General features: G+C 49.5%; 1 protein-coding gene across 2 annotated transcripts in view; it reads left to right on the top strand.

The window, feature by feature from the left end:
• The window catches only part of DOCK2 (dedicator of cytokinesis 2), a 374,023-nt gene that overhangs the window by 302,083 nt on the left and 54,818 nt on the right, over nt 1-17,122 (top strand). For both annotated transcript variants that reach the window (XM_081091711.1, XM_081091712.1), the window contains exons 31-32: nt 7,334-7,434; nt 7,524-7,582. In XM_081091711.1, coding sequence (XP_080947837.1) covers nt 7,334-7,434; nt 7,524-7,582 — 160 coding nt within the window. The remainder of the gene's footprint in view (nt 1-7,333; nt 7,435-7,523; nt 7,583-17,122) is intronic.

Consider the following 17,122-nt stretch of genomic DNA (forward strand, 5'->3'; position numbering starts at 1 on the left):
GAACTCATATGTCAGTTCTCAGTAAGCAGGACTGGAGGGAGGCATCTTTCTGGTCACCACAACATTGCCTAGAGCGGTCAACCCCACAAGATTTTGTAGCACTGGAAAGTGGCCAGCACTACACCATGAGATGTCTCTTTTTTCTAACGAGACTTCCGTAGATATTTATTGATAGGTACTCAAGAACAGGACCATTTTTCAACCTTATCTGTGTCCTGCTCAGCCCATGTTCTCCTCACCTCCTGTGGAGCGGATTTGTTCTCTGTACCCTGCCTGGAACACGCCTCGTCTCCTTCTCCTGGTTTCATTAATTATGCATTTGATATCGGCAGGAACAGCATCCATCACTGGGCCCTGCCAGCCACTGCCCAGAGGAGGGGCAGGTGCAATGAGATGGTCCCCAGTGTCTTTTCCAGAACGGTGGTTTTCTGATTCAAAGGGCAAAAGGCAAGAAGCTCTGTGGGGCCACTCTGTAGGTGACCAGACCAGAGAGTTACAGCAATGATGTCTTCTGCTGGGGCCAAAATAATTTGCATCTCTAGGCCCTGCTCAGGGTGCTGGGCCCTGGCCTTCCCATCCATTTGCCTGCTCAGGGAAGACCAAGAGAGGATTTCTAACTAAACTCACTGGGTTTTTTGTGTAGGACTGATAGTCATGGGTCTAAGCTATTGCTTTGAGGGATTCGAAAGCAAAGCAGAGCACAGCCTTGTCCTCTAGGGTTGCGAAGTCTCGATAGGAGGCTGGAAATCCATCTTCTAGCAGCAGCCAAGCCTTGGAAAGAGGTGACTAACTTTTACTAGGCACCTACTTAGGGCATTTTGATGCTCATTATAACCCCATTAGGTTGGGATATACCCATTTTATTGGTGAATAAACTGAATTTCAGAAAAGTGGTTGACTTTTCTGTTAAAGGTCATCTGACCACTCAGTGGGGTGGCTGGGAGTCAGGCCTCTCTGTAAAGCCAAGCCCTTTCACTCCTCTGCACTGTCTCTTAGGAGCAGGTGCCTGTGCCTCTACCAGACAGCTCTGTTTAGCTCCAGAAACACTGTCTGCCCTGGTTAGCGCTTGCTGGCCCAAGGACAGGCAGCTGTATGACAACTGGCTGTAGGACTGGATCCTCCATGTAGGAAACTCTGATTGGCCCAGGAATCCGTGCTTACACCTCGGATGTGCTCTTTGGTCCCAGGAAAATTGCTTCTGCCTTAGGCACCTGTCTGAATGCCACTAAGATCCCTCTCTCTCCTTGGGAAGCTCTAATTGGCTCCGAGTTTGGCAATTCCAGCCTTGGCCTTGAGGCATTTCTGGATTAGCTCTGGGGCACTGGACCACCTTGGGATCATTTTTGAACCTGTACTGAGAAGCCGTGAAATGAAACTTCTGGGATATTCCCAGCCATTAGAGGAGGAATGAGGCAGGCTTGGTCTTTATAATGAAAATGTAACCAGTAATGGTAAAAAAAAAAAAAAAAAAAAGTGCAAGAGGGAGCACACACATAGAGGGAGCACTCACCGAAGCCTAGAAGAGGCCCACAGCACCGCCTGCCTAGAGGCCTACGGTGGGACGGTGGGACGAGGGACAGCTCCACCAGGCAGAAAGATGGTCACAGGCTTGGGATGGCTTCTTCAGCCCTGCCTGCTTCAGCTTGAGGGCCCCAGAGAGTCTCTGGCCTGATGTCCCTAGCTAGAGTCCAGCCAGAGTCCATGTCTGGAAACTGCCACTCCTAGAGTCCACAGTATCCCCAGAATGGTCCAGGCAGTTGCGCCCATTGCATTTCAGCAGCACCATGTGCCGGGCACTTTTCCCCTCCCAGTTGGAATTTGGGGTAAAGAATAATTCAAGGCCATTAGAAAGAATCTTATAGGAACAAAACTCCTTGCCCTCTCTGCTATAAAATTCCAGATGAACCAGGAAAAACCTTAACCAACAGTAAAGGGTAAAGGAAACTGAGGGAAGAGAACAGTGGTTAAAAAATTAAGTGCCGGAGTGAGACGAATGTGGGCTCAGATGCCAGCCTCACCATTCTGCAGCCGTGGGTCCCTGCTCCCTAAAGTGGGGAATAACAATACAAAATCGGAGTTTCTCGGAGGATTTAACAACAATGCCTACAGAGGGGTCTCATTAATGAACTCGTTCAGCAAACACAGGTGTCCCCCCACAACTTTAACAGCTGATAGCTCACTTTTGAAATGAAATGTATTTTGATACACAGGGCCCTTATCATTATTCAAGTGCGTGCATACATTTTTCGGGGGAGACACCCTATGTTCCCTGAGCACACGCTGGGTCAGACACAACCCTAGACGCTGGAAATAGAAGAGTGAATAGACAGATAAGATTCTTGCCTGCGTGGTGCTTGCATCCAGCTGTGGAGACAGGACATAATTAGTTCCCCTTAAAATATCTCCTAAACCCTGTGAACAGGGAGTGATGAGGGCGAATGGTGGGCGGATCTCCTTTAGCCTGGGCAACCCGGGGAGGCTTCCCAGGAAGGGATGTTTGAACTGAGATTGCAAGACTGAGTAGGAGTTTGCCAGGCAGAGCCTTCCTCATTTAGTCCCTGTGACCACCCCCTTTGGGTACTATTAGCCTCATGTTCCAGGTGAGGAAACTGAGGTTTCCAGCCGTAAGGAAACTTGCTGGTGACAATGGATCTGGAAGTTGCCTGAGAGGATCTGTGAAAACAGGATAAAAGCAACCAAAAGCACCAGAGGCCCTGGGTCTTCACACTCGCAGCTCCAGCCATGGAGGCTGCGTTAGTCTCTCGTGCACAGAGATGCAGAAACAAGGATGTCAGCTACAGCTCGGATGCTAACGGGGGGAAAGGTGGAGTCAAGCTAAATGTCTACAGTGGAAGGAATTGGTTAAAATGGAAGTACATCCTTAAACAGAACGCCATGCAGCAATAAACCAGAACAGAGCAGATCTGAATATGCTAATATGCAAACATCTGCAAGAGAGATTTATGAGAAACTAGCAAAGCATCACAGATATTAGAAAAGATGTCCATACATACATTATTTATATATAAATGATTTTGGGAAGGGTAGCCAGGAAATTGTTAAGATTTTCTTCTGGGAAATTAGACAAAGGTCCAAGCATGGTAGGATGGAAATATCTTATTTAATGTTTTCTACCATTTAATTTTTTACGATGTGTGTATTCTATAATTTTTAAGAGTCAATTAAAAATAACTAAATTCAGGTTACAGTATGATTTTGGCTGGGTTTTACTATTTTACATCTGTGAAATAAGGGCCTTGGATCAGATAACCCTTAAATTTATTCCAGCTGTATGCTTCTGTTGTCCTATGATTTCAAAATATTTAATTCCTAATCAAAAATCTCCTCCCCCGGGAAAAGGGAGCCGTGTGTTTTGCAGAAGCCCCTCTGGCTTCTCCGAACCAGCTGAGATGGGTACTTGGTAGAAATGCCACCAGGCAGCTTGAGGCAAGGAGGAAAGAAAAATCTGAGACCCTTTGAAACGACTGGAGAATTTCTCTAACAATACAATGATCAATAAATACATATTTTCTGGAACCCAGCTGTATTCAAACTGTTGTGCTGAATATGTCATAAGGGATACAAATAAGTAGAAGGCAGGACTCTGGGTATCTATGGAGCCTTCAGTTAGAAAAGGCAGAGCCATACATATACATACTCTTGAGTCAGTGCCCCCGCCAGTGCCACCATGCCATTCACTGAGCTTTTGCCAGGCGCCAAGGCTGTGCTGGATGCCTTCGTGCTCATATTATCTCATCAGCGCTTATAACAGTTCTTTATGGTCATTACCATTCTGCTTCCCATTTCATAGGTTAGGAAAAGGAGGCTCAGGAAGGCCCAGTACAGCAGAGACCACCCAGCCAGTGAGAGCTAGCCCTGGCACCCACACCCTTGCCCTGAGGCACTGATGCCTGTGCACCCGCCTCAGGGGAAGTGAGGTGCGGAACAGAGTGCCCTGCTCTGTGGTTGCAGACGCCGAGTGCTACTCAGTTCAGCAGGGACTGGGCACGCAGATGTGCTCGGCCATCTGGGAAGCTTCCTGAAGGAAATGGGTCTTGAACCGGGATTTGAAGAAAGAATAGGACTTCGATGCTGTGGGTATGAGCACCACAGTGAGCAAAGCCAAGGAGTCCGTGGGGCCTGAGCAGACCAGCCCTTAGAAAAAGGCAGTCTGCTGAGGGCAGAAATACTGGGAAACGAGTGGGGCCCGAAAAGCCAGGTCAGTGCACTTGGTCCTATCCTTCGGGAGCAAAGTCGGGGAAGGTTCGGGGCTGAGGAGGCCCCCTGAGTGCCAAGCACCATCTAGCTGTGGCCGCTGCTCACCACTCAGGGCCTTGCACAGAGCCACTGGCCATGGCCACCTTCCTCAGTTCCAAAGTCAGTCCCACAGAGCCCTCTGGCAGGGGCTGTGGTGAGGTGCCCAGGGCACCTTCTCTGATCCACTAAGAAGAGGAGGCTCTGGATCTAGGGTCTCATGATCCACAAAGATCTTCAAGGAGGAAAGCAGAAGAAAGTCAGGTCCACTCCTAAGTACGTACCCACCTCTACACAGAAACTTACATGTAGATGCTCATAGCTGCGCTATTCATAATAGCCAAGAGGTGGAAACAACCCAACGCCCATCAGTGGATGGACAGATAACAAAACAAAAACATGGTGCATCCTTATGACAGAAGAGTTTCAGCAACAAAAAGCAATGAGGTACCGACACATGTGACCACATGGGTGAAGCTTGGAAACATTAGGCTGGGTGAAGCGTCACGCATCTAGGAAATGTTGGACTAAGCAGAGAAGGAAAGTGGCCCCTGGTCTCCAGGCCTGAGGGGGAGGGAGCAAGGGGAGTGACTGCTGGTGGGTAGGAAGTATCTCTTTGGGGTGATGAAAATGTTCTAAAATTAGATGGAGATGGCAGTTGTACTATCTTGTGAATATACTAAAACCCACTAAATTATACACTTTAACAAGTGAATATTATCATATGTGAATTATACTTCAATTTTCAAAAAGGAGATAAGGAATGGGGTGACAGCATTTCTGAAGGACTAAGTTAGGTGGAAGACAGGGGAGCAAGAGGCACAACTGGATCTAACATGTCTCGTGTTGCCAAATATGTTGGGGGGAGGGCATTTCTGGAATTGCTCTCAAAAGCAACAGCAACTCAACTTACTTTGTCATCTATCAGCTTCCTATTCTCTTCTGATTATTCTGATGAAATTCCCTAACGTCAGAAATTTCTCACCTTCCAATGACCCTTTCCACGTCCTGTGACCAGGTTGTCCTTTTCCTGGCTTTCTGTTTCACATCCTGGTCTTAAATGGGAGGAAGTGTGAGCTCCGGGCTCAGCAGACCAAATCAGCACATTCAAAACCTGCAAATCACGGGGTGCCGGGAGGAAAGACAGTCTGAGGCGTCCCCGGAGACCCGACCTGCACTACGAGTTTGGATAAGCGGGGTTACTGTGGAAACACGGGGCATGGGATCTGCTTCTAAGAGTTATGAGGAAGCATTTTCAGGACTTTGAGGAAGGGAGTGGTAGGACCCAACTTCTTTTAAAAGGTCCTTGGGCCTGTCTGTGAAGAGTTGATTTTATGGGAGCCATAACCCAGCAGGTCACCTCATTGCACCCTGGGAGTGGCTTGGTCTTTTGAACTCTGGGAGTTAGGTTTCAATAAAGAAAGCACATCCCCTCAACAGAATCTGAGCAGCATGCGGGCAGGGTCTGCAGTCTGTGTGACCCCTGCCCTACCCTCATGTGATGATAACATCTGGCACATTGGTATTCAATAAATATATGTTATTTTTTTACTGACTGTAAGGTGTGTAGAGAGAGCCATGGATGTCAATCAGAAAGCCTGGGTTCAAATCCTAGCTTTGCCTCAGTCTCCTCATCTGTAAAGTGGGACTAATAACAGCTACCCATTATTGAGAACTGGAAGGAGGGGGCATGGGAAAGGGCCTGGCCGTGGTAGAAATAGAGTGTTGTCTTGCTTCCTTCTGAAACTGAACCACATGCCCATTTGAAAGCAACACTCTGGGCAGCAATATGGCTATTATCAAGGGTAGAGGTGACTTTTACTTAGTCTTAGCATCTGAACTTCTTGGAATTAAGGATGAAGGTTTTAATGGCAGGTGATTTCTCTAGCCGGTCATCCATTCTCTTGCTGTGCAGTGTCCACAGGCTGAAAGTGGGTGGGCTTTGTCCAGCAAAGCTGTCCTCCACCGGCTCCATGCAGGACCTTAACATCTGTAATAATTGCCCCTGAGTACCTCAGGAGCCAGGCTGTGCTATGTGCTTTGGTACCAAAGGAATCACTAGAATAATGAAAAGGTCAATAAGGCTAACAAGTGCTTTTGAGCTCTTTTCTGATACTCTAGCCCTTTAAACTCATCATCTCATGTGGTCTTTACTGCAGGCCTCTGCAGTGGGTCCCCCTTTTGCAGACGGGCTCACTGAGGCTCAGCAACGCCTTTGTTTGGGTCTCCATCTCTCGGGTTCTGTGGCCTGTGTCAATGCCTCTGTCACTGTGGTACTGGAGCACAGGCCATGCACTGAACCTTGCTTGTCTCTGTTTCACCAGGAGCTAGTATTAGCCCTTGCATTTGTCACCAACAGGTCATGTGAAAGTTAAAATCATGCAAGCCTCTATCTAAGCTGGGCCTTTGGTGATTCTTGCAATCCACGGAGCATCAGACTCACCCGGAATGCTTATAAACACACAGCGTCCGGGGGTCTGATTCAGGGGGTCTGGGTGGGGCCAGGGAATCTGCATTTCTAGCAAGTTTCCAGGTGATGCTGCTGGTCTGGGGCCACATTTTGAAAACATTGAACTAAGAGTGAGGAGAAGACAAACTATTCTAAGACAGAGTGGGTTGCTGGCTGGTTCTGGGAGCTGGCTGTTTAATTTCGGGAGGACTTCCAGAGAGGCTGGGGGTCCCTGAGACACGTATCCCTCATCACCCTCTAATACACAGGCAGAGCAGCCAGCTCACCAAGACACCCAGCTGGGGCCAGTTATCTGTACCCACAAAACCCCAAAACAAAACACAGAATGAAGCAAAATAGAAAGCATCCCTAAAATCCTTCTCCTTGCCCAAGTCCTATTGTCAACGAGGGGACATGGTCGGCGCCTGGAGATGTCCATCCATTGTCCTCGCTTTGGCCGGGATGTTAATTTCAGAGTCAGTGCCAGTTAGAAAATTGCAGTGCACAGAATTAAACTGGTTCTGCTTCTGTCTTCCGCCATCCTTATAAATTATTCACATCCCCCAGCACTGAATCTGCCTTCCCACTTCAGACCCTCTCCATGACGGCTCTCTCCTCTTTCATTTGCAGCTGTGGAATAACTATTTTCATCTGGCGGTGGCTTTTATCACCCAGGATTCCCTGCAGCTGGAGCAGTTCTCACACGCCAAGTACAACAAAATCCTGAATAAGTAGGTTGCATGTTTGGATCTCCCAAAGGGGGAGTTGCATGGGGATCTCTGAGACGGAGCCTGAAGCAGACCTTTTTGGTTCCTCCTAGGTATGGGGACATGCGGCGACTAATTGGCTTCTCCATCCGCGATATGTGGTACAAGCTTGGTGAGTAGACCCCGCTTCCAGACAGACACATCTGCACCTGCCGCGCACCTTCTTGAAGGCCATCTGTTAGAGGGCCACAGGGGTGTCAGCAGTGGGATCTTGAAATAACACTTTATCACTGTTACGTAACCCCAGGTCCTCCACGAGTGTCTGATGAGAGCGGGTCCCCACCCTCTCCTCCCACCCCAAACAGCTGTAGATCTGCTTATGCTTGGTACCCGTCAGGGGTTACGGTGTCAAATTTGGATTTATAAAAAGGAGGAAGGGCAGGACTGCTGTGGGAACTCACGTCCCTGTCCATCACACGAGTGCTTCCTGCTGATTGGTGGGCCGTCCTGCATCCGCTTCTCATGTGATGTTCTGGTCCACAAAAGACCCCCCACCTCATGGGGGAGAATTGGTTCTGTGGAAGAGCAGGGTCTTTTGTGACGTGACTAGAGCTGGAAGGTGGCCCCAGAGGCTGCTCTTGCCTCACTGAGCTACAGGAACCATGTCTGAGCTGAGCGGTACCCGTGGGAGGAAGGAGGGCGATGGACTCGGGGAGACATTTATTGAGAGTCTGAGGCAGGCCTGTGCTAAGGTGATCTTTTTTAACCCTCGCATTACCTCCTGCAAGATGGAAAACTTCCTCCTCCTCGTATTGATCAGGAAACTCAGAGTGGGAAGCAACATGCTTGACATCAAACAGCTGCAAATCCCAGAGCTTGGTTTTGCTCCCACGAGGATGAGGGCCACAAACCTTGCTCGAGGCCTGAGCTCCATTAATATGTGCTGAGAGGGCAAAGGGAGGGAGGGAGGGATGCATGGATGGATGGATGGATGGATGGATGGATGGATGAATAGTAATGAGTAATGAGGCATTTCCGCCCCTGATGTTTGGGGTCCTCGACTCTCCACTGCTGCACTGCTCTGCCTGAGGCTTGAATGACACTTGCAGGGACTGTGCCCATCTCTTGGGTTCAACTTAAGTTACCTCCCTGCCCTTGCTTCTTGCTTCCCCAGACATCTTAGTGTCTTCCAGTCCCCGTCTTCTTCCTGGACAGCAGTTTCTTGCCCTTTCCAGCAAGTTCCAGGTTTGCAGGGGAAGCACAGGGCAGACGATCAGGCTGGCTTCTGTGCTGGCAGCATTGGACTCGGGCTGAGAGCACACACTGAGAACAGGAGGGCTGTGGATTGGCTCATAAGATGAAAGGGAGAGCTGGGAACCGGGCCCAGAACACACTGTCACATGTCTGCCCTGGGCCTTGCCCTGTCATGTACAAGCTATGAGGCCCAAAACAAGGGGACTGAGTGACCCTGGGCCTGAGCTGGGGGAATGGCTCCTCCTCCCAGGGTGCGTAAGAGGCTCCTAAGGGCAAGAATGGAGAGAATGAACTCATGGAGGCCACACCTATGTCAGAATGGTCATCATTATTTTCACCCTTGCCCCATCAGGACAGAAATCATTTTCCCGTCCTGGCTCCTTCATCATCAGTGCCAGGCCTGGGTCACCAGAACCTGAAGGGCAGGGGCCTGGCAGGTGATGTAAAAGAGTGAAGGGGCAGGGGATGTAAACCATCAGGAATCCACAAAACAGGGTGCTGCCAGCATTCGTGGTCGGAGAAATCCTTGCTGTAGGGGCTGCCCTGTGCATTGTAGGGTATGCAATAGCATCCCTGGCCTCTACCCACTAGATCCCAACAGCATTTACCCTAGTTGTGACAATCACAAACGTCTCTGGACATTGCCAGATTTTCCCGGGGGGGGGGGGGGTGTTGGGCTGTGCATGTGTGTGTGTGTGTCTGTGTATGTGTGTGTCTGTGTGCATGTGCACGCCCACAAAACTCCTCCTATTTGAAAACCACTGTCATAAAGAAATACCATCTCTGCCATGTTTTTTTAGAGGAGCACGCCTTTCTCAATTTATCTTTTGTTTCTCCATGTTGGATAAGGACAGGGATATAAGAACTATTTCATGTTTTATTTACCATTATTCTGCGTTAGGGAAAACACACACACACACACACACACACACACACACAAAAGCATAATACAAGCGCAGGCCTACCTGGTCGCCAGCACCTGGGCTCAGTCAGGGTCAGGGGCATGGGGAGGCACAGCTGGGCAGGGAGCAGAGTGAAGCAGACGCACCAGCCGGAAGGGGCCATCGCCGCTGGGCTCTGCTGATTGCTGTCCCATTAGAATGCCAGGCTGATGTTGTCACAGCTTCTAGTTTGTTAGAAGAAGCCAGGGGCCGGGATTTTAAAATGCATTTTCCAATGTTTGAATATTGATAACTAATTGAAAGTCTTTAAAACCTTGAATGTGCCCAGCGAAACAGGGGACCCAGATTTGGTTTGCATACGAGTTTGCATTTTTGCTACAGCAGCAAAGACTAGGTAAAGCCCTGGTGGGCTTCGTTCCCCAGACCCACACCCCTGGCGTTGCCAGAATAGCAAAGCCCGGACCTGCGCTTTGTTCGTCTGCAGCTCTCTACACAGCCTGCTCTTCCCTGAATGTCCTTCATTGTCGTTGTTTTGCACACACAGATTTTATTTAGATATAGAGGGTGTTTTGGCAGGCTTTCCTACGCTCCCAATTATGCTGATGAATGAAAAGATGTTACCAAATATTCCACCTGCTTAGAATCACAGAATATCAGAGCTGGAAGGGCCCTTTAGAGATCATATTGTCCAGCATTTTTCAAACGTTTATTTTTAGCCCAGGACCAATAAAAAATATTTCATGCTCAGTATGTAAATTGGATGGAAGCTGAGCTATTGTCATTGAAGTGGGGTCCGGCCCCACAGCCATTATAATAGGCTGCTCCTGAGCTCCCCACGTGGCCCCCTGCGGATTTCCTGGGGAGAAATCCCGAAACACTTCAGATAATAGTTTGAAGCTACAGTTGTGGTCTAACCCGGCATTTTCCCAGTGAGGAAGCGGAGGCTCTGAGGGAGAGAGAGGTGCGGCCAAGGTCACAGAGCGGATTAGAGGGGATACGGACAAGCACGCTGGCCCGAGTATTTGTCCTGAAGTATAACAGACTCCTTGCTGTTTGCGAACCCCTGCAGGATGAATAATGCAATGAAAAGACATACTTGTCAGGGTTTGGGGGTTACAAGCACCAGACACTGGCTGAGGCTGCCTGGATCCTTACTTATGGGAAGGATGAGGAGAGCCAGGCTACAAAGGACGGGGCAGGTGGTGACTTTGCCTTCAGGATGTTCCATTCCTGCATCTCTGCCAAGGATCCAGTCTCCAGGGGACTCCATTCCTTGGCTGGCCTCTCCATTGCTGCTCCCACCAAACCCACATCCATCCAGGGAGGCAGAGTTTCTCAAAATAAAACATTTCCCCGCTTATGAGAGGTCAGACAAAGCCGCCGATGTCCACTGCCGAAGATACGAGCAAAGGCTGCTTTTACAGACAAGGCCACCCACCTTCCCTCCTGGCCTGGCCTCCCAGGAAGAGGAAAATACATCATCAGCCTGAAGGGGTTTGCCTGTTGCTCATTAGTTACCTTGCAGCTCCTCCCTGCCCATTTCCCTTGGGGACAAGAGAACAGAAAGGCGGGGTGAATGGATGGCTCCCCACGCCCACCCCACCCCACCCTGCCATTAGCATCTTCCTCCCGCATGCTAATGAGCTGAACCTGCTAATCCAAACCAGGACGAATCCCTGTGGGCACTGGGGGCGGGTGCAGTGAGAACACGGCATTGGGTAATGACAGGTTTCCAGGTGCAATTCTAATTCCGCAGAAGCCCAGACAGGGTGGGGCTCAGCAGCTGTCTGTAGCCAACCCTGAGTGCCCGCACAATAGCTTCTCTCCCTTCTCCCTGGCTACCTGAGCCCCAGTCTTTCAAGATCGCAATTTGTTCGGTTAATGATGTCCTCTAGCAGGCGACGCCCTGTGACCCAGCTCCGGCTGATGAGAATCAGCAGAAACACACCTGCTGGGGCTTCAGGAAGGCATTTTTTTTCCAGTTAAGACAAAAGGGAGTGGGACAAATTCAATGAGCACAACACGTTCTTTTGCCCAAAGACGTCTGAATGTGCAGTGTCCACTCAAAGCCCCAAAGACAAGGTCACGTGATAAAGGTGCAGGAGCAGCTCCGGAGGAAGCACCAAACCAGCGCCCACCCATTTAGCCACGGTACTCAGACGTCTATTCCTTCCTCACTGCCACATCCTCTCATTCAACCCCCGATTTTCCAGGGGAGGTCACTGAGGCCCAGAGAGGCACAAGGACATTCCCAAGGTCAACAACAAATCACTGACTCAGCTGAGCAGAAAGAACCTTGACCCCCAAGTCCAATGCTCTGACAGGAATTTTATTTCAGAATATGCATATTATTTTCAAAGGCTGTAAAATAGCAAACTTACCATGTTTTTCAGAGACTCCTGATAATGAGTAGATCATAACGCATGTTAAGTTTTCAATTTTGTTTTAATACCCAAAGCAATCAGGGCATCATCACCATGATCATCAGTATCATCCTCTTCTTCTTCTCATCAGGAAAGATTTGAGCAAGCCTGTGATTAGGAGATAGCTAATTGCAACAATAATCTCAGTCTTGAAGATTATTTAACATTCTTCAGGGGAAAGTCTAGACTAAGTGCGTGTGTGTGTGTGTGTGTGTGTGTGTGTGTGTCACTTTTGTGAGATATGGTAGGTGCAGGGAAGACTTGATGGGGAGAAGGACCACATGTTGCTCTGGGACCTGCCACTAAAAGGTTAATGCCATTTGTGCTTTTGGGTCCTGGGAAGATGCCAAATGCAATGTACTTTCCCTGAGAGTGTAGCATCCTAACATTTGTTTCTGCTTGGGGTAAAGTAATGCACATTTTGTCAAAATGACTCTGCACTTGAACACCCCACATTCACCCCACATTAACATACAGCAACTGTGTTAACAAACTCCAGTGGCTGGTGTCATGGCCTCACTTGTGGGAGGTTGCTTCTGGCAGAGCTGTGAGAGCAACTGGGTCATTACTTTTTAAGCATCTACAGAGCACCCAGCGTGGCCCTAAACTCCAGGGTAGGGAGGGAGAGTTGGAGAAGTATGAGGTGCAGTCCCTGTCCTGCCAGGAAGAGCCACCATCTAGAGCTACAAGTAGAACAAACTAAAAATTAAAGGTCAAACCAAGAGTATGTTCTTGAAGGTGAAATATGTGGTCAAAGCTCAGGAGTTCAGGCAAATGGGAGATACGTCAGGACAATAAGGAGGGAGAAAGGACTCTATCAGGGTAAAGGACTCTTGAGTTAGACCCCTAAGTGGCCCATGTCAGGACCGAAAGAAAGGGGGAAAGGGCAGGCATTTCAGGAGAGCAACCAGCCTAAGCAAGCATGGCTTCCTGGGGTTGGGAAGAAGCTGCTGGGAAGAAATAGGAAATGGGATTAGAGAAGCATCTATCTATCAATCTATCTACCCACCCATCCGTTCATTCATTTATTCACTTATGAACAAGAACTGAGCACTGTGGTATGTAGAATAATAGCTCCCCAAAGAGGTCCACACCCTAATCTCCAGAACCTGTGCATATATTAACCTTAAGTGGCAAAGTGGATTTTTCAGGCCTGATTAGGTTAAGGTTCTTGCCAATGGTGAGAGTATCCTGGACTATCAAGGTACAACCACTGCAATTACAGAGTTCTTATAAGTGAAAAAGGGAGGCGGCGGGGCAGGAGAGGTTTTAAGAAGCTACATTGCCAGCTTTGAAGAGGGAGGAAGGAGCCATAAGCCAAGGAATGTAGGTGGCCTCTGAAGCTGGAAAACAGAAGGAAACCGATCCTCCCTAAGACCCTCCAGAAGGAACTCAGCCCTGATTGTACTTTGATTTCAGCCTAGTGAAACTCATTTCTGACTTCTGCTCTCCAGAAGTATTCTGTATATATAAAAGCCTAATATGCAAAGTGTCCCCTCGGAAGTTCAACCAAGAGATGGGGAGTTCAATCGCTCGCTATGACATGCGCTGACCACCAGGGGTTGGCATAGAACAAAGGAAGGTCCCTGGCTGGCAGCTGGAAGGCCCCAATTGGCCCTGATTGCCGGCCAGGCCTAGGGACCCTACCCATGCACAAATTTCGTGCACCGGGCCTCTAATAGGGTAACAAATTTGTGTTGTGTTAAGCCACTAAGTGTGTGGTGATTCACAGCAGCAGCAACAAGAAACTAACACACGTGCCTCTAAATGCCAGGCACTGTGCCAGTGGTGCAGGCTATTACTGAAAACGGGTGAGCGGTTCAGGGACTCATGATGGTCACGCTGAATAGTGACACACTCATTGCAGAGCTATTGAATGATGGTTGCAAATGGGAAATAACTGTAGAGCAGAAGCATGGGGCAACCAGAGAGTCTATAAAGGAGACCCCCCCACACAAAGCGAGTGCACTGAAGATGGCCTCCCTGAGGAAGAGGCGAGCCCTGTGCTCCAGACTAGCACCACCCCATGGAACTAGAATGTGAGCCACCATCTAAATTTAAACGCTCTAGTATCCACATTTTTAAAAAGTAAAAGAGAAAGGGTGAAATTAATATTAATAATATATTTTATTTAACCCTGTTTCCCAAAGTATTATTATTTTAACATATAATCGACACAGACATTATTGAGATATTAACTTTTTATCCCTAGTACTCGTTCTTTGAAATCTAGTCGGTTTTATATTCTTATAACACATCTCAACTTGGACTCAAAGTACACATGTGGCTGGTGGCTTCCATATGGGCTAGAATGACCTTACACAATAGTAGGGTTTACCTGTGGGGAGGGGGCCCTGTGGAGGGTAGGTTCACAGTGGGGAAGGTGTCAGGGAGAGGGATGGAAGAGCATGGTGGACAGAGGAGGGTGTGTGTGCGGGCCCAAGTTGGGTGAGTGTGTGCCAGAGGAGTGGGAGTCAATGGAGGGAGCGCAGGCAGGGGAGAGAACGAGGTAGGCAGCGGAGAGGGAGCATTGCCTTCAGGGCCCATGCTGAGAGCGGCAGACCATGGAAGGTGTAAACTGGGGCTCAACATGACAGATTGAGGCTTTGCACCTGCCTTTCAGGACAGATTATAAAGTATTTAGATGGATAGAGAGGGCTTGCAGGGTTGTGAATGTCAGCCATGGGAGGCAAGATACATCTATCCTGACCCTCTCCCCAGGCCAGCTCTTTACCCCAGAGGGGAACAAAGAAACGGACTGGCCTGGAAGTTCATGAAAAGCCGCAGCCGGCTCCATGAGGCCGGCGCATGTCTTTCATGCTTTTCCCAGAGCCCAGCACAGGCTGAGCTCAGGGCACTGACAGTCACCAAGATCATCATCACAGCCAGTGTGGACACTACGGAGCCTCTCTAACGAGCAGGCGCCATGCAAAGCCCTTGTTTATATTAAGTCTTTTAAGCTTCTCAACAATTCTACCAGGCAGGGAATATTAGTACCTGCATTTCACAGATGAGATAACAGAGGCTCAGGGAAGGTAACCCACAGGCATGCCATACGGCCATGGGGCCCACGCAGCCACGGAGCCCACAGAGTCAGGGAGCCCACACAGCCACGGAGCCCACACAGCCATGGATGAGCCCACAGAGTCAGGGAGCCCACACAGCCATGGGGCCCACACAGCCATGGGGCCCACACAGCCACGGAGCCCACACAGCCACGGAGGAGCCCACAGAGTCAGGGAGCCCACACAGCCATGGGGCCCACACAGCCATGGGGCCCACACAGCCACGGAGCCCACACAGCCATGGAGCCCACACAGCCATGGGGCCCACACAGCCACGGAGCCCACAGAGTCAGGGAGCCCACACAGCCATGGGGCCCACACAGCCATGGGGCCCACACAGCCACGGAGCCCACACAGCCACGGAGGAGCCCACAGAGTCAGGGAGCCCACACAGCCATGGGGCCCACACAGCCATGGGGCCCACACAGCCACGGAGCCCACACAGCCATGGAGCCCACACAGCCATGGGGCCCACACAGCCATGGAGCCCACAGAGTCAGGGAGCCCACACAGCCACGGAGCCCACACAGCCATGGAGCCCACACAGCCATAGAGAGGCAGGGGCGGAATCCTCATTCAACAGACATCAGGTTGTGGGGCTCAGCTTCTGCAGGGCCTGGGGCAGGGCACGTTCTGGGCGATGAGAGAGAGCTGACTGCCCATCTCCAAGCAGTGCTGAGGGACCAGGGATCTGGGTTCTTCCCTCCCAGTTTGAGCTGAATGCGTGACCTTGGCTGACCAGCCCAGCTTTCTTTCAGAGTCCTCAGGAGGCCACAGCACTGGGAAATCCCGGGATCCTAGTTGCCCTCCTTCCTGCTCATTTCCAAGGCTGTGCCAGGACCAGAGAGCCCTATACTCTCAGCTGGAGTGTCCCTTCTGTCCCATCCCTCATGCAGCCGGTGACTTGCCCAACTCCATTCTCACGAGGTCCCGGTGGTCTCCCCCTCTCTCCTCCCCTCCCTTTCATTTAGCCTTCCTTCTTTCTTCCTATTTTGCAAGATCATCTCAGGGCCCTCAGACCCTCGGCATTCATTCTCACCATCTTCTCCTGAGAGGGGCGATAGAAGAGGCCACCTCAGAGATTGTCCCGAGGCCGGAGGACACAGGCCTGCCTTCCACCCACCTCCCGAAGCTCCTGTGCCTCATTGCCATGTCTTTCCCCAGCCTGCGCAGCTCAGCGTTCGCATTTATCCCGCTGGCTTATTGGCATTTTAAAAAGCCTTTTCTAATTGGCATCTGGTCCCAGTGAGATTCCGCTTCCATTATATGAAAAAGACCCTCTCACCAATTCCCTTCCTTTTTTTCTTTTTCAAATATAGCAGCAGGTGTCTGTTGAATGAGGATTTTTTTCCCTAAAAAATGAGTTTGCACTCCATTAGCCACAAATGTATTCTGTGTGTTTGTGTGTGTGTGTGTGTGCACACACACACACACCTGTGCATCTATGTATATGAAGACACGCACGTAGTTGGGTTGCCTAAACACAAAACCTGTTGTGCTAAAATTCCATATCTGATGTAAACGAGTAAAAGTTCTCCATGGGGCATTGAAGGGGCCACTGAGATCACACCGTGTTCAGAGATCAGCATCTCCCTCTCTCCTTTCTTCCTATTCTTCTAAATATCAACTGACTGCAAAGAATGCAGCTCTAAGAAGTCCCTGGTCCATGGCATGCCTGCTCTTTATTTTAAACCCCCTTAATACATCCTTCTCATACCCAGTGCCCTCCGGTATTCTAAGGCCTTTGTTGCATAAGCAATTTCTCTATTCCGTGGTGGCTTATCTGACAGTTTCCCATTTACCTTCTACTTATTACCGCACTCGACTTTGAATTTTAAAACCCCACTGTGGGTTTAAAGGATCTTGAAGGACGAAATCAGAAACCTAGATTAGCAATTACTATAAAGCTGCAAGAAAGGAAGATATTTTTTTTTCCTATTTGGGCAAAAACAAGGACTTGAGGCTCGAGTGTAATCCAAATGCATCACATAATGAAGCTGATATCCTGGGAAAGTGTCTTTATCTTTCACTCACTCTCTGCCTGACTTTACCATTTCATTCTCACTAA

The sequence above is a fragment of the Myotis nattereri genome (genome assembly GCF_964212035.1).
Source record: "Myotis nattereri genome assembly, chromosome: 5".
NCBI lineage: Eukaryota > Metazoa > Chordata > Mammalia > Chiroptera > Vespertilionidae > Myotis > Myotis nattereri.